The 18,829-nt window shown below is 34.6% G+C and overlaps 1 protein-coding gene across 3 annotated transcripts in view; it reads right to left on the reverse strand.

Annotated features, from left to right (window-relative positions):
• Positions 1-18,829, reverse strand: part of Arhgap20 (Rho GTPase activating protein 20) — a 104,848-nt gene that overhangs the window by 17,058 nt on the left and 68,961 nt on the right. For all 3 annotated transcript variants that reach the window (XM_010610654.3, XM_010610655.2, XM_010610653.3), the window contains exons 4-9: positions 17,475-17,624; positions 11,225-11,266; positions 10,311-10,395; positions 7,615-7,692; positions 4,413-4,479; positions 2,448-2,636 (exon numbers count right to left, since the gene is read on the reverse strand). In XM_010610654.3, the coding sequence (XP_010608956.1) occupies positions 2,448-2,636; positions 4,413-4,479; positions 7,615-7,692; positions 10,311-10,395; positions 11,225-11,266; positions 17,475-17,624 (611 nt within the window). The remainder of the gene's footprint in view (positions 1-2,447; positions 2,637-4,412; positions 4,480-7,614; positions 7,693-10,310; positions 10,396-11,224; positions 11,267-17,474; positions 17,625-18,829) is intronic.

Consider the following 18,829-nt stretch of genomic DNA (forward strand, 5'->3'; position numbering starts at 1 on the left):
GTAATCTTAAATGGTTGTTTTGAAGCTTAAAAGAAAATAGTCTATAAATTGTTAAGTTCTATGTAGAAATTATTTTATAACACCATGAAAAGTACCATCCAGGGGTGAGTGATTTCATTTGTACAATTTCTAGACTCTTCATGGTTCTATAGGCTTTTCCATAAGCCTCTGGATTTTCCATTTCTAATTAAAGCACTCCAAAACAAATAAAGAGAATGGAGAAAAGTCAAATGAGATGATTATGTTACTTGGAAAGCTCCATTACAAAGTCCAGTAGAATACTGAGAGTTTAGTGGGATGTTTCTGACTGTTACACTGCCCTGCCATCTCTCTTTGGATAGCCTGTGAAGAATGGTTTTTACATTTTTAAAAGGTTAAAGACTATCCAGCTAATAGGTAGTGAAACATAAGAATGAAATTCAAATTTCATTGTTCTTAATAGCTTTACTGGAATACAACCCCACTTATATGTTCCAGTATTGCCTATGGTTGTTCTTGCTTTGTACTCTATGGAATAGTTGAATAGCTGTGAGCTGTTGTGTGGTACCCTTATTTGCTCTTCTGCTCAGGGAACTACAAGCTTCCGTGACTCCACTGTATCTCAGCACTGTTTCAATAGCCACAGGTACCATGATACTGTAATATATTACTTGTTCATTACTCATCATATTGAAACAAGAGAAAAGTGGATTTCTAATGTTGATTTTTTTAAGGGCATAGTGAATGATGCTGTTACTGAATTATATGACAAAGTACAGTGATACCTTGATGCTCTTCATTAAAAGGTACCAAATTGTTTTAGCTGGAAAAAGTAGCAGTCCACAAAATAATTGACAGTGCCAAGTTCTAACTTGCATTAACAAGTTCTAACTTGTACATTGAATATTAAATCAAGAACCAGGACCAGAACAAAATGTTTTTTTGAAGACAGTGTCTTCCTACGTAGTAACTCATTATGCAGCACATGCTGGCCCTGAACATGCAATGATTCCCCCTGCCTCAGCCTCCAAGTGCCAGGATTACAGGTGTGTTCCACCACACTCAGCCAAGGAAAAATTTTTGGGTATCAAACTTGAGTAGTTTCAAAGCAGTTGAGTACACCGATGTATGATTGTATCATGCTTATTGTACAATGGTATTATGGCTGTGGTAAGAGAATACACTATATATATCACACTAAGTGCATATCAATGTATAAAAGCAATGATCAGAAAAATTAGAATATTTAAAATGGAAATGTTTCATCTTTGCAGCATTTCTTCAAAATAAAGAATGAAAATGAAGCTCTAACAAAAGTTTGAGAGGCTCCTTTGTTACCCAATTCAAGGAAGACCATTTAAGAATGGTGAGTTGATTAAATCTTGTGTAGTTGTAATAGATACAGACATGTATCTAGAAAACTTAAGATTCAAGAGTATGGTTTGAGTCTAGATGTTCCCCAAGGCCTTACATGTTCATAGGTAGCTTTTTCAGAGGTGGCTGAATCTGGAGTATGTGATGCTGGAACTAAGGGTGTGTGAGTACTAAACTAGTACACTGATTGGTTTGGCACTGCCCCGATTCTGGAAGTCCAGATAAGATAAAGGGGGCACAAAGATTGTGTTAAACTTCTCGTGTTGCTTTTTGCTACCTTGTGGGTGCCATTAACTGTTGTTCTCCTCTGAGATGCCCCTCTGCCATGTGTGCCATTCTTCCTTGGAGTCAGCCAACTCTGGACTGAAATCTCTATAAACTGTGAGCTAAATAAACCTTTTTCCTTTTAACTTTGGGTATCAGGTATTTTGTCTCAGCAATGAGAGAAAAATAACTAAGACATTATCCTTTTGATGAAAATAGCTGAGTAACTGAGGACATTAGAAGCCTTGTTTACAGGGAACACAGATTAGTAGGCTAAGGAGAGATTTCCATAAAAATCATGTTAATTTTCAAATAATTATCAATACCAAAGGTCCATACAGGGCATCAGTCTTTTGACACCCATCACCGACAGCCTCCTCTTTATAATATGACCATTTAGAGGGAACACACAGTGAAGTGTATTGCAGCACAAAGAAGGCACTGAAGCACCTGCAGCGCTGCCTGTGCCTTTAACTCAACAATGGACATAAAATTAAAGGGCAAAGAATAATGATGAAAGGACAGGCTGCACTGCTATTTGATGCTGGTTAATTGCTCATTTATATAACATCACCTTCTAAAATTCCATCTTTTCTTTTTAAAGCACTTATTTAAAAATACCTCATCTAAGGGCTGGTAATTTAGCTCAGTGGTTCCGCTGCCAACCACAAAAATGCAAGTCCTGAGTTTGATCTCCAGTACCAAAAACAAACAAACAAAAATACCTCATCTAGGTAGAAATTTGAGTCTCTGTCTTTGCATTAAGTTTGTGCTCAGGAAATAAAAGTATTGCTGAAAAAATGCTCTATGATGGAGGAGAAGTGACTCACCATTTAGATGCTGGGTGGCAGCCAGGTGGCTGGGCTTCAGGATGAACTGGCACTGCATTTCTCGGGGCAGCTGTTCCATGAGGAAGGGCTCCTGAAGGTTAGAAAGGGTGGCAGAGTCCTTTGATCCCTGTGTCAGAAATGCAGTGTCTCGAAGGTGGTTCATTTTAATCCCATAGGGATACTCATGCCCTGCAAAGAGAGAAATCTAAGTGTAGACTTCAAGCTGAATGGCAGTGTAGGCACATATGATAGACTGGAATGCAGTGGAATTAACTCCTGGGGTTTCTGGTGTAAAGAGTCCTTTTTTGACTGAATGACTACAATGACTCTTAAGAGTAGGAGGCCACTGAACAATGCAGAGGGCCTTACTAAAGTAGTTTTATAGAGGGGCAATCAAAAAACATCTTTAAAGAATGTATTAGGAAGGATTGCATAGATCAGTTTGTGAAATGGTACAATGGCTGACTTTTTCTGACACCCACTAGATCTATAAATCTTTAATAAAGTCACAATTTAAACATTTACCCTACATATCAAGTGTTAAAGGATTAAATAAGTATGTATGTATGGCTGAAATTACTTAAAGAGGGACAAAGAACTAGATTTTCTAGCATCACAACTACAATTATCTTGCATGCTTGTCTGAAAAATAAACATTTCAAGAGTATCTGGGACTGGTTTGTTTTGTGCCTGCCTCTTACTGCTGCCCTGAAGTTGGTGTTCACAGGCCATAATCATAAGGAAAATTGTTCAGGTTTAGAAATACAGACACAGATGAAAAAGAGAATTTACAAAGTAGAAAAACCAAAAGCTGGACATCTGACTAAAACTGTGATTTTTTGTTCTTTAGTACCAAAATCACTGAGTCCCTTTAGTGTAATCATAAATACTACATGCTATAGATTCTTTGTTGAGAGAGTAATTTCTCTGATCATTGAACTCTTACTGATGAATGAACTCTGTCTTCCTGGCATAGGCATAAAATATAAGTGTATTAAGATTTACACATTATAGCAACTTCCAGAGTTTAAGGCAATAATACAAAATTCATTTATCAAAATAGCAGGGAATTTACAATTGTTTTACAAGGCACATAAAAGGGGAAATAAAAAAGAATCAATATGTGATATGTATACGATATACTAATATCCCACCATGAATATATTCATTATATATTGCAAACATGAAAAAACTGTTGCTAAGTATGGGACAGCCATGTCTCGTGGCTTTTCAGTAAAAGCTAGTAATGAAAGTTGAAACTACAGCAAGCCTAAAAATTGCCATTTACCTAGTTTTAATTCAATCTAATTTATTTAAATAATTTTAGGTAACGACAATTTTCATTGTTGCTTATTTCCTTTTATAAAAATCAGAGCATCAAAACATAGACCTAAAATATGGTCAATTTTGCACTCATCTCTGTGCATAAGATGTAATCTGTCAGTATTTTCTCAAAACAAATGCTGGAAAATTTGGATACAGAAAAAGGTGGCTAGTGAAGTAGTAGTTGGTAAATTAGTCTGCAAGGACTTTTTGGAGGCATAATGAGGTAATTATTTCTTTATGACACTCAGCAGAGTTTTGGGCATGGGGCAGGTGTTTGACTGAGGTGCAAAACTGGATTAATTTCCTAAAGAAGCAATGTGGTTGGTAGGAAAAAGAACATAAAATTCAAGAACTGAATATGAAAAACAAATGTATGGAAAAAAATAATACCAGTATATATTGTTTTCTTACAGAAAAACAGTTGGCAAGACAGTTCTGACTTCAAAGTGAAAAGGCAAAGAGGAAAATTGGTTTCTTAATTATACCTTTTCAGCTGCCTGAGTGAAAAAGATGAACAGATATTAAGTACATATCAAATGAGATTTAATAGTATTTACGCTTAGGGAAAATAACCAATTTTGAGACATTTAGAATTAAGATTAAAACACAGTGCTATCTTAGATTTTCACAGAAACCTACCAATGAGTGGGTATGGTGCTGCTTCTTTTCCAGAATTGACCCATAACTGGTAATCTCTCTCAGAACCCTGGGAGATTAAAAAAAAATTTTTTTCATATTTGGTACTTGAACAAAAGCAACACTTTTATTTTACATTTTTATGTTTTGAAAAAGAAAAACCTGCAGACAATATAAATGCTATTCAGATTCATGGGAGTGTTACAGTTTTTAAGATGGTACAGTAGGCTAATTCCTACAACCCACCTCCCATTCTCCAAGGACTTGGGAATCCTGTTCTCCAAGTGCTGAACAGGGATTCACAAACTGTAATTGAACTGGACCTTCCCTGTGTCAGCAAGCTCATGAAATGTGCTTTTTTCAAAGGAAGAACAAACTTTGTGACTCTGAAAAGCTAATCTTTTCTTTTGAATCCTCATTTCTGTGATGTTTCTGGACTTCTCAGAAAAATAATGAACTGAACCATCATGACCGTGTAAAGACAACCTTGTTACCCAGAAAGCCACAAACACTGCTGTGCCTATGACTAAAAAGTAAAATCTCAAAGGCTAATTATTAGGTCAGTTGCTTCTGAGCAGAAGAATGACCAAAGGCTTTGAGGAGATAGGTACTTGGCACAGTCTGCAATGGCTTTATTTTGGGCAAGTCCAGTCTGGGAGTCAGAAAGAATTAGAATTCTATCTAGAGATAATAGGAAGAAAATTGCTAAAGGTATACGGAAAGTGGGAAGGGTAGGGGAAAGGTAATAAGGGAAAAGAAAAAAAATATGAGAAAATGAAAAAAATGGAAATAAAGTGTTTGTAAATGGGGAGGGTAGGAGGGGGTGAAGGGAGGGCAGGGACAAGGGGAAAAAATGAGAACCAAGACCTGTTATGTAAAGGTACAAGATCCCAGTAATGAATGTAACTGTACTGAATATCTAAAATATACCAATAAACTCAATGAGAGCGAGAGGAAAAAAAGAATTCTATCTAAATAGGTTTAGTCATGGAAAACAATAAAATTTTTCACCAGCAGAATTATAATCCAGCAACACTATAAGTCCCACTTGAAAGAAACAAATCTTTTAGGAGGGATAAAGCAAACATTTTTTTAAAACAAAGCTAGAAGAGATATTCAGGTCTGTTGGCAATATTTCACATTCTTGCCTTCTAATTAACTTCTTTTATTTTTTTGGTACCAGGGATTGAACTCGGGTCCTTGCGCTTGCAAGGCAGGCCACTGAACCACTGAGCTAAATCCCCGGGCCCTCTAATTAACTTCTAATTAAAATCATGATTCTATCTTTTAATAAGGGTACGTGGCTCTGGAGAGTACCATACAGATTGCCACTTGCCCCTTCCCCACTCTTTGCAGTCATATCTTCCTTGCCCGATCCCTTAGTAAAGGAGGAAGAACAATCTAACAAAAATCTTTTCTTTTTATCCAGGTGTGGTGGTGCATGCCTGTAATCCTGAGACTGGGACGGTGAGGACTGCAAGTCCAAACCCAGCCTGGGGAACACAGTGACTGAATGAGACTCTTAGTTCAAAGTAAAACATAAAGGGCTGAGGATGTAATTCAGGGAGAAGGCCTTGGGTTCAATCCCCTCAATTATTTGTAGTTTTATATAGTATCTGAAAACACTGTAAAAGTACCCTAGAGCAGGTATAACCAGATAGCTTACATTCTTAATGTATTTTTGATCTGAGAAGATTGATTACTTTTCTAAAGGAAAAGCACAGATAGGAATATGAGTTATGATTAATTTCCCTTCCTACTCATAAAACTATTTACTAAGAGATATATAAAATACATTAGAAATTGATGCAGAGATGCCTGCTTTACCCCATGCTACAGTGTATACAAAATTTAATTACATTTTAAATATATCATTAAATTTTACAAGTTAATATTTCTTATCCTACATTTTAGTTGTTCTGAATTCTTAAGGGCTTAGCATAGTATTAGGTAAGAGCACATCTTTTACGGTTTGTGTTTAGATATCCCCCCAAAGCCTCATGTGAACCAGGTGGAGATTTTTCAGAGATGGCTCCATCTAGAGTGTGTGACTGATTCATGATGCGGTGCTAGGCCTGAGGGCACTAGGATTAAGGGTATGAGTGCTACCTACCCTAAGTAGTCTGGATAAAATAAAAGGCACAAAGATGCTGTTAAGGTCCCTTGTTATTTTTGGTACCTTCCACTAACATGAACTGTTGCCTTTCTGCCACTCTGCCTTGGAGCCAGCTGATTACGGACTGAAACCTCTACAAACTGTAAGCCAAATAAACCTTTTCCCCTTTAACTTTGGGTGTTGGGTATTTTGTGTCAGCAAGGAGAGAAAAGTAACTAAGACAACATCAAAATGTAATAATATTATGGAATGTCTTAAACTTGTCATGATATGTGTTTTAATAACAAAGAATCTCACTAAAAATGTTCAAGTGTTTTCTTAGAAGGATGGAACCTAAAACCCATTCCCTTTACTAAAAGTGCTCATCGTGTGATGTTTATGTAACTAGCAGGAAGGCAAATATTCTAATTTTTTCCACTACGAGCATTTGAAAAACTCACCTCTACCCCAGAAAAAGAAAGGGCCAGAAGATAAAAGCAAAATAGGGAAGAGTATGGTATGGTATGATACTAAAATTCTTCAAATCCATGATCTAAAAATGGTCTTTTAAAAATTTACTAGTCCTTAAAAGGTACCATCTATACCATCCTCAGGACCTGCAGCCAGCCAATACAGCATATAGACAAGTGTTGCTTATGTAAAAATCTGACATAGACTTTTGATAGAGAAAGTCTTTCAGAATTTATGACCCTAAGATGGAATCCTGTAATAACAACAGGATAAGCAGATCAGGGAGAAGAGTCAAACAGCACTACGAAGGAAGAGGAGGGTGGCTGAAATTTTCTTAGTATCCCCTGAAATTTTTTGTGTTTGTATACAACATATATAATAAAAATATATTACTCTAAAAATTATAGTCCAATCATATACTTTTTAGTTCTTACAGGTTTTAAAATATAAAATGGTGCCTATATATTATGGTAATAAGCTTTTCTTGTCCTTATTTTTTGGATTTTGAGGGACAAAATATGAGTTTTGTAACTAATAGTGAGCTGTCTTATGATTGAAGGTTACAATACATCAAAATTAAACATTTCTTTGAAACTAAAGTATCAATGTTTATAATTAAGAATAATGAGAGTAACTTACATTTATCCCTAGCATTCGTAGTGACATGTTGATAACTTCATTCGCTGTATCTGAATTCGTTACTGTTATAGTTTTAGACTGTAGGAAAAAAAGAAATACAAATATAAATAATTTTAAGAAAGGTGAACAAATAATATTGTCAAATGATTATACTATCTAAAGGAACATCTGGATTTCAAGCATGGGCCAAGTAAAGCAAAAGACTAAAGTAGAGCACAAATTCTTGGTTGTGAGTTACTTTAATTCCCTGCTACGTTAGGCTCTTTATCATTTTTTTTCTCTAAAAGGATACGTGGCTCACAGAATATAAGAACTTAAAAAAGTAAAAAAAAATGCATATTTCAAAGAGAGGAATGGACACACTCCTATTCATTGCACACACAAACACACACACAACACTGTCTCCCCCCCACCCCCGTGAGGCTGTTCCTTTTCCCCCATTTCCATAACGTAATGGGAATTTTGGACAAAATTTTATTCTATATACTACTTTCGCAGTATAGGCTTTTATTTCTTTGCATGCTATAAAATCAGCTAAAGTAAAATCATAAGAACTAGTTACAAAATGTAATTAAAGCTTTAAATTATTTATTGAGTGTTTTCTGTGTGTCTGGTACTGTGGCTACTAAGATTTTCATCGTTGAAATCTTTAGAAGACTTAAAATTGATGAATCTAAGGAAAAAAAGCTGAAAATTTCAGAAAGCTCTATTTGGTTACCAACTGTCATCACATAGGGTATCATTGATACTCTGTGCTAAATTACATTGAGATTGCTACTTAAAAATAGATAATCTGTAAGAAACAGAAATGGAATTAAGATTCTGAGATATTTATAAAGGTCACTGAATTCCAAAAGACATTACATACATCGCTACCCTACCAAAAATATTTTTTGCTCTGCAGGTCAGTTTTACATATGCCAATTATCAGGTAAACCAGCAAGTAGGAACATATGGCTGATAGACAAAACTAATGTGGCACAAATGAAAGGCAGCATATAATAAAATGTCATAAAAAACAGGACATAAAAAGTAAAGCTAATTAAAAATCCACTGACAATTTATCACTTGTCCTGTTACAGTATTTCTTCCATACATGCCAATTACTTGACAGGACAAAGAATTTCTAAAAGTTGCTTGTTAATTGAATTTTATTAAAAAACACTTTAAATACATTAATTTCAAAATATGCTCCCTGTGTAGCTCCAAGGATTACGCAAAAGTGTCTTGGATCCTAACAGAGAGGGCTTGAAGTAACCAACCCACAATCTATCTTTTGCTAGGGTGGCATAGGAATGCTACATACCAGACTTTAAAACTAATTTCAAAACAGCTTCAGCTTTTAAAAAAAAAAAAACTGAAATCACTTCCATTTAATTTAAAGAAACTGTCTCATAAAGTCTTTCATATAGTGAGAACCTATCTTCCCAAATACCTGGCTTCTAAGATAATTTGTCTTAACATGTGGCACATTTGTTAAAAATAATAGGACATATATCTTTCCCTGCATGCCTATCAGGGAGACTAACTAAAGAAATCAATTTCAGAAGACAGAGCTTTTTAGCTAGTAAAAAAGTAACCAAGTAGACAAGACTGCAAATGTTACGATGCTGTTCCATATTAGCAGAATTCACTGGCAGGTGGGCCCAGGTTAAAACACACTTTACAAATATACACTACTCTTGCAGGGGATCACTCTGAAAGCAGCCTAAAAGATTCCTGTCTTGCACATTACTTTAGAGGGCAAAATAGTATGTGTGTCACTTCATCCTTGACTTATTTCTTCACAGCACTAGTAATAAAAGCAGAACACTCCAACCTGACCACGTCCCTTTTGCAAAATGAAGAGTTGGACATCTCAAGCACATAACTTCAATACATAAAGTAATCAAGGTATTGCCTACAAAATCCCTAATGTAATCAACTGCAACAATAACTGAATCAAAGCAGGAAAGGGAATCTTTCCCTTCCTCCCTTCCTTTTGCTACAGATCTTTGTAGTCTAAAACCATAAAAATTTGAGTATTTCTTCAAGTACTAACAACTGGCACTAACATTCCTGTAACTTTTGCTTTTGACCAAACATAACTTTTGTGCTACGTATTTCTCCACATACAAAACTATGTGATCTAGAGTGGAAGTATGACAGTCCACAGAAACACAAAAATGTTTTTTATCATGTTCATCATTGATAACATCTCGCCTCTTAAAGTGCCATCACATTTTAACCTGAGGGATTCAATGCCTAAAAACTCAAGAAATGAGCAACTTTTCAGAGCGACTCTTGATTTAAGAAGTGACAAGTTGGAAAAAATTGCTTACTTATATAGAAAATACCTCCTTGTGGGAAGAGCTTTACTACAAGCCCTTGTACTTGCTATTGAAAAGATTTCAGAGAAACATTCATGCCAGAAGGAAGAAAAAGACATCTGAAAAGCAATATTCTTTCCAAGTATAAATGCTAAATACTGCAGTTAATAGAAAATTTTTGTTTCATTTTCTCTAGGGTTTAATTTACATACATGCAAAGATGTCTGTCTGTCTCTACAAAAATGCACTGATCCTTACAATATTTTTAAATGCTTGCCTGTCACAGCACAAACACTGTCTGTGCACCTGCCTGACTCTTTAGAACCATGGAGTTTTCTGCCTTACGCAGGGATGTGGAATTTAGTTTTCTGGCTGAGAAACACTTACATAGGCACAATTCCCAATGTCCTTGGCGAAGATTTTGAGGGGAATGCTCTTCGGGTAGTCCTTCTCTTTCTCTAGATTGATGTATCTAATCAAATGCAACAACAACCCAAAACAACACTGAGTCAGATGGTATTCACTAATGGTTTATTTTTAAATCTATTTGGTAATATTTTAAATATATGTATATGGTATTTTTAAAGACATGAAGGACTCAGCAAAGTCAGATTATATTATGGGTTGAATAAATTTCAGGACATTAGGCATGGGCACAAAAAAGAATGGGATACGAATGTCAAGTGAGGTAAAGAAACAATTAGGTTAAGGCACCTCTGGGTGACATTTTACCCTTAATGTCTGTCACCTCTGAATGAGTCTGGAACACATATAATACTCTGATAGGCAAAACAAAACAATGGCCTTTCCCCTTTCACTTTGTATTCCAGTGAAGTGTAAATGTTGGTTCTCTCCTGCTTGCAGGGGTGTTGTGGGCATAACCACTGAGCCTACATTGGCTGCATTGGTCCACAGGCTCAATAGTAGGGATAATTATGGATTTTTGAGGTGCTCTGTGAAAAAACTTGCATTTATGAAAACTTAATACACACTTTGAAGAACCTGTTAACTCCAAATGGTAGCTCAGAAACAGCAGAAAGAGATTACTAATTTGTCCAAAATGATCTAACTAGAGCTCAATGTTCTCTTTTCTAGAAAGAAGAAATACCTCTAATGAGAGGACATTATTTACAGCAAGTAGTAGCTAGTGTACAACCTACATAGTATAATATGTGGCTTATATTGAGGACAAAGGAACAATTTGCATTAAGAAGGGGAGTAGTTCGGGACATATCTCTGTAGAAAGTTTTTAGTTCCTTTCTTGCCAGTTAAAGATTAAAAGTGAGCATACTGAAAAATACCTCTGAAGGAGGGAGAGCCATTTGTCTTTTTGTTCTGGAGAACTGCAAAAAAAGAAAATATAAGGTAACAATTAAACCACATAAAATACTTATGGCAAGATTTTAAAGATTGCCAATCCACATGAAAATATCAACAGCATGTTGTTACTTTTGTAGTTGTGCTTATAATCTGAGACCTTTGCATAACTGTGTTCTGGAAATCCCAGAGGTAAAAATGCCCCCTTGGAAAAATTACACAATCAAATGCAGGTTTTTAAATCTGCGGCAGGCCTGTTTCATACTTTATTGCTCTTTCTATGCATAGTATTAGGTCAGCAGGAGGTAACTATTTTAGTAGAAAGTATACTTGATTTGGAATTTAAATGCCTGATTTCGAATCTATATGCAAGCTAGTTGATGATGGGAAAGTCACTTAACTTAAGCTTCAAATCTCCCTACCTGTAAAACTGGGTTAATTTTCTCAGTGTATTTTCAGCTTAAAGTGCCATATAAATAGAAAATATACTTAATACTGAGATGAAAACAAAATTTGTCATATAGACAAAAATATCTCAACCCAGAAACCAGTCTGTTGTTAGAAAAAAGAACTTTTTTATTTTAAACACATAAAGCAAAACTTGAATTTAGTAAATTAGTTCATAGAAAAAAATTACTGTAACCTAATTAAGATGAATTCACAACTAAATTATTACTAGTAATGTTTCTGCTGCTGTCACAGCTGCCTTTAATTCTTAAAGCTAAAAATAATTTCAAATTAATTCCTATAGTATCTCTCTCTTTTTTTTTTGGAGATGGTCTCACAGGGTAGTTCAGGTTGGCCTCGAACTCACCAAGGTCCTCCTGCCTTAGTCTCCTGAGTGCTGGGAAAAGGGATGAGCCACTGTAACTGTCCTCCTATATAATCTTGCCATTCACAAGTTTTAAAACTGTACTTCTAGTAAACAAAGACATGGTACAGAAAAAGAATATTTGTAATTTGTTTCTAACTTTGTTGCTAAGCAGCTTTCTTCATAATCTTCCAAGGCTGGTCATCAAAAAGTATATTATTTTGGGCCAGGGATTTAGCTCAGTACTGCTGCCATCTGCCTTGCAAGTGTAAGGTCCTGAGGTCGATCCCCAGTACCAAAAAAAAAGTATAGTATGTCTATTTTTTAAATCACTGACCATACAATTTCTATCATTCACAATTCCTTCCTTTTAGTATAGTCTCTTTTCTAAAACAGGCTTTCTAGGTTCACTAATGTCAAATCGGGGGTTTATTTAGCACAAGTCTATGTTGGAAAATAGATGTTTTTGACCCAATGTTTTTTCAAAGCTCCTTTGATACACTTCTTAGTATTTTTAAACTGACATATAAGATACAGAAAACAGCACAAACTTTAAGTATGCAGCTTGAAGTATTTTTATAAAGTGAATACACCTGTGAAACCAGAAAACAGATTATGATACAGAAAATCACCTTGGAAAATGCTCCTTTTCAGGTACTTGTCCCCACTATTCTGCTTTCCAGAAGCACAGAAGAATTTTGCTTCTTCAGGTACTTTACATACATGTAACCATATAGCATACATCATTTTGTGTCTGGTTTCATTTTATTGATATACTTGTGACATTTGTCCATATTATTATCATAGATATACAATATTTATTGTTTGAATATACAGCATATGTTGTGTAATTTTTTATTTTACCTTCTTCTACTCCAGGACTCCCCATTCTTTAGTACTTCTTAGTCCTAGGCATTTTTACAGGATTAAGTACTCCAAAGTCAATGTATTTCTTAGTGTTTTACAGCACATTTTAAAAGATACTAAGACCGAAGTGAGAATAATGCAGTTTATCTAGGAGAAAGCCAAAGGGCAAGGCAGACTGGAAGATTCTTTTAAATTATGGAGGATTAATGAGGTCTGTTATCCCTCAATGTGAGCTGAGGACTACATTATTAATTCAGATACCCTAAAAAAAAATTGAACTCAGAGAAAATAGCTTTCAGGAACTAGTGGAAAGGCTGAGTTCTAGGCACCAACTTTTGTATCAGCCAAGATCTCTCTCCTGCACATGTGGTAAAAAGTTGGAACACCTCTGAGTGTAAAAAGACAGCTCTGTGCATAAAGATGACATTAGAAGTGTTTACAATACAATGAAGGCCAGTAACATTTTTTTTTTTTTTTCTGTTTTGGAGTTTCCAGAAGTGTCCTATATTCTGGTTCTACTTTATGAAATAAGACATATAATAAAGAAGAAAATCAGATTTCCTATCAGGCTAGCAAAATGGGTGAGTTTTAATTTGATCTGTAAGATTCTGTAGTCTAAGACACATCTTAGGAATTTCACTTAAAATATTATTCTTATTGTCAGATTTAAGTAATTCCTCTGTCTTAAACAATGTTCCGAATATATCATGTAGTTATATATAAAATCAGACATAGCATTTGTTTTTCTGGTATACAAAGATCCCTGTGTTTGTAAATCAGAGTACACGTACTGGCAGAGATAGGAAATTCCTCTGGCCCTTTTTGAGATGCGGGTATCTACTCGTTTCCCAAAGTAAACCATGGAAAATTCACATTGTTTGTGCTTTTCAATTGGGAATTTCTTATATATTTGGCAGTTGTTAGTTTCAGATTTCATTGTTATACAGTTTTTTTGTTTGTTTCATTTTTGGAGATGGGGTTTCCCTATGGTTCAGGCTGGCCTCAAACTTGTGGCAATCCTCCAGACTCAGCTTTCTGAGTTCTAGGATTACAGGTGAGCACCACCATGCCTGGCAAGGCTATTAGTTTTTTTATTATTTGTTTCTTTATAGGTAGTTTACTAACTGGGAAGAAAAGATAGCTTTTTAAGCTACTATCCTACTTGCATTTCAAGCTGATCAAGACTCAGATTTCTTTGATATTTACTGACACACACACACACACACACACATGCACGCGTGATTTCCAATTGTCTTAATCCCTTCCTAAGATTCATGTTTCCTTCTATATCATTTTAGCCTTGAAAGTTTTCACTAACTAAGTTTTGTAGAAACTATCTACTGGAAAAAATTACAAGTTTTTTTTTGAGTCTTTATTTCAGGATACTGTATTCTACTTTGAAAGTTTTTTTTCAACATGTGAAATATAAAAAAAAATTTCAATACTTGCAAGATGTTTTATCTCTTCTGACTTCCATAGCTTCTAATGAGAAGTCCACAATAATTCAAATTGTTATTCTCTTCTATGTAATGCCTTGTTTTTCTCTGACTGCTTTCATAGTTTTTCTCTTATCTTTGATTTAGAGCAGTTGGTCCACAATATAAAGTGTATTTTTCTTCATACTCATCTTGTTTGGGGTTTATTGAACTTAACCCTGTACGTTGTTTTTCATCATATATGGGAGTTTTAAAATATTATATTGTCAAGTATCTCTTCTGTCTGGGCTTTTCTCTCTTCTTTCTGGGCTTCCAATACATGGATGTTATCTTTTGACATCTTCCCACAAATACATGGTGCACTTGTTCCACTTTTAAAAAGTATTTTCTCTGATCTTCAGATTGTACATTTTGTATTGCTTCATCTTCAAATTCACTGACTCCTCCATTTTGCACATAAGGCTTTTTATTTAAAGTATAGTAGTTTTCAGTTGCAAAATTTTCATTTAGCCTTTTAAAATATTTTCTATTTCTCTGCCAAGACTTCTTACCTTTTTATTAATTGCAATTGGTGTTTCCTTTCACCTTCCAGGCACACTAATAAAGCTGCTTTTAAGATCTTTTCTAATAATTCAACATATGGGTCATCTCAGGGTTGGCCTCTATTGATTACATTTTGTTTTTTACTTGTTATTTATGTCAAGGAAGTTTAGATGGTGTTCTGAACTTTATAAATGCTTTACCTCAGAGACTCTGCATTCTGTTATATTTGTAAAATAGCATTAACATTTTTGTTTTAGCAGACAATGAATTTTATTAACTCAAGTTATAAACTAATTTCATCTGTGGTGGTCAGCAACTCAGTTAAATTGCTTTGGTCTTAGCTTCAAGCTACTTGGAGTCTATCTCATGCATGTGGGGTTCAATGGTCAGACTGAGACTTAGTCTATACACAGAATGTAAACCTTCCCTTCTCTGATGTGCTTTTTGAGACATCCCCCTTTCCCATTTTCCAGTAGTTAGCATTTACTCAGACTGTTTCTTCAGGCTGGAGATATTATGTTTTATTTTTTGTGAGCTTTAGTTACCTCGCTCTATGATGTGACTGTAGTCTGCCTTAGGCTTAAATCTTTTAAAAACAGGAAATTCACTGTATGTTGGTGCTTTCTTTCTTATTTGAATTACTCTGCAAAATCTCCCAACTTCTGCCCATTCTTCAGAACCCACATAGAGTTGCTATTGTTTGTATTTTGTTCAGATGTTATGGCTGTTCTACACAGAGTGGTCAGTCTGTTAAGACTATTAAGACTGGCTCTGCCAAACCAGAGGCAGAACTCCTCAATGCTTTACTTAAAACACACACACACACACACACACACACACACACACACACACACACACACAAAAACACACACACCAAAACCAAAACCAAAACCAAAACCAAAACCGTAACTTTAGATTTCCAGAAAAGTTACTTAAGATAATACAGGGAGTTTCTGTGTACATCTCATTCAGTTTCAGTTTTCTTCTAATGTCAAACTTACATTATCATGGCCTATTTGTCAAAACTAAGAAATACTGGAACATAACATCAACAAAACTCTTTATAATTACGTGAGTTTTCCTATTAGTATCTTTTTCTGTTCTAGGAGCCAATCCAGGATACCACATCACACTTTGCTATTTGTCTCCTTATTGATTGGTCTATGACAATTTCTCAGTCTTTCCTGTTTTCATGTTGTGTCTTAACAGTTTTTAAGGAGTACTGGTCAGGTATCCTCATAATACTCCTGAATTTGAATTTGCAAGATATTTTTCTCATTACATTAGGGTTCTGAATTTTTGAGAGGAAAACTAAAAGTGAACTACTTTTTCATCACATTAAGGGGTATATGACATCCATATGACATCAACAGTAATCCTACTTGTTTAAAAAAAACCCACATTTTGAACAACAGAATGTATGTAAACGTGTTTCCACATTTTCTCCAGTTAAAAACAAGTTTCATGGAAATTCTTTGATTGAAAAATATCATGTAGTTACCCTTCATTTGAAATGGCTTTTTCCTTTATAACTCCAAGGAGATTAAACAATAAGAAATGATAGTTTCTATAAAAATCTGTTATGGAAAAGAAGACATACAGAGAATGATACAAACATTTGCTTCCTCCAAATAAGCTCTTAAACTCTTGTGGCAGACCAATAGAACATAACAGAATTTAGTGCTATGAAAATGCTTTATTAGAACAACTTAGAAAATTTTAGTTATCTAGCTTAAGGATGATGACCAAGTAGTTTAGGTAGTGGAAGAGAAACAGAATGAAAACTGTCCTGTGCATGTGATGAATATTAACTCTTTTAAGTGAAAAACAAATACTTGGACTTGGGGTACTGTTGCTTAAAATCATAGGAGTTTTGGTATGCTTGTCATGAATCAAAAAGTTCCAACTAAGGTTCAGAATAAAAGAACAAATATTCTGTATCTCTGTAGATACCAAATCAGAATCTGATAGACAATTCAGGAAATTCAGTATTTTATGACATTAGTTGTATCTGCATAACAAAAAACTACTTCATTAGAAAATCTAGGGGCATGGACCAGTTAACTGCATGGGATTAACTGGGCTATTTTATAAAAACTGCTTTAGTAAAGGTCTACTTAGTGGTATGAAAAGAACTGATAAAGCTCAACAGCTCAGTATGTAAAATAAATACTTAAACTTTAGAGAAGGGAATTTTGAAAGAGGGAGATTCCTAGAAATCTGACTCCATTCTACTTCCATATTCCCAGAAGTTCCCTTCCCTCCAGTTGTCTCACTAGGTCCCCTTTTTAAAAATCACTCGTCAAACCAAGGTAAATGATTCTAAGAGTTTACAATGTTTACCATGGGTGCCCACATATTTTAATCAAAAGGTCTCTAGGCGAAATATAAGGGACTTTTTTACTGAGTGTGTCAAAAGATTTTTGTTGAATATGTGTATCAAAAGATGAGTTATTAATTTAATACATAATCAGAATAAAAACTTCATTTTAAAAATTAGGGAAACAAAATCTGATGAAAATCTAGACATTATTAGAGTACATAACCCTAGCAAATACAGGACAAACTGGTTCTTACCTAAATGTGGCCACAAAGTTCACTGTGGGCCAGCCCAAGACAAATGATTTCGTAGCATTGGTGTTGACCTCTCCCACTTCATCCACACAGCTGGCTGTCCACATATCAGTTAATTTAATTTTATTTTTTACCTTAAAGTTATTGTTGTATCTAGAAATAGAAAAAAATCAAACAGGACCTCTTATTACTTAGTATCTTAAATTTTACTGGAGCTTTAAAGGGGATTGTTGTGAGAGGACAGTTTCTACTAGTCATGGGCAAAGAATGTCTTATTCCTTCTACCTTCAGTGCCTTCACAATAATTATAACATGGTGCTAGGCTAGGCCCACATAATGTAACTTCAATAAGACTTCTGAAACATTCGTAAACATTCAATCCTCATGCCTGTTAGGCAGATGTACATGAACTAGTTACTTCATTTTTCTGTATGTTGAGTACTGCACTTGGATCAGAATATAATCTAAATTTACTGCTTCATAAAATTTATTATTTATAACATGTTGTCTTTCAAAAAGAGTGGATGAACACAAAAACATGTTTTATTAAAATGTTTAGAGAATTATCTAAAGAGATGTACTAAAAAACCTTGGACTTAATTAGAAAAATTTATAAATACATTTTCAGCTGAGTAAATGCAAGATTTTCTAGTTTTCTGAAGCGCAAGTTATTTTAATTTTCTTTATGATTTTGTTTAACTATTTTTCCTTGTATTCCGGCAAAAACTGAAAAACTGTAGCCTAAAAACAGAATTTGAACTACAAAAGAAAAAAAAAAAAAGGAAAGAGTAAAGTTGACACAATTAACATTAATCTCTGGGGTCTTAGGTGACCTACTTTAAACCTAGCAATAAAATTGCTTCTTTTGACAATTTCTACTTATTTCCCTTAGGCCCCTGATAATGAAAACTACTATATTTTGACCTAATTGATCTAATGTTCATGACAGATCTGACTTAAAAAAAATGACAGTATGCCAGGGAAACTTGAGACTTCCTAGCATTCAGAACCATTTGTGTAAACACTAAGAGCTGGAATGAAAGCAAAGATACCTCATATGAAAATGGTTCTAAAACTCTTAACTGCACAGAGTACTTAAAACTAAAACACTTCAGTAGAATTTATACAATGATAAGGGATTTTGTAAGAAATGTACTTAATGACTAATCTAGATTCAGTCTTCATCGGTGTTTCCCATGGGGCAAACTAACCAACTAACAGAAAAAATTCTTTGTGGCATAAATGCTTCTTTCTGTATTTCATTTCAACATTTTTACCTTATGACTCTATATAGTTTTTATGAAACAGACTTGATTACCGACAAAAATCTTTTTTTTTTTTTTTTTTTTTTTTTTTTT

This window comes from Fukomys damarensis, unplaced genomic scaffold (assembly GCF_012274545.1).
Source record: "Fukomys damarensis isolate Sample0158 unplaced genomic scaffold, DMR_v1.0_HiC HiC_scaffold_16, whole genome shotgun sequence".
In the NCBI taxonomy this organism is placed as follows: domain Eukaryota; kingdom Metazoa; phylum Chordata; class Mammalia; order Rodentia; family Bathyergidae; genus Fukomys; species Fukomys damarensis.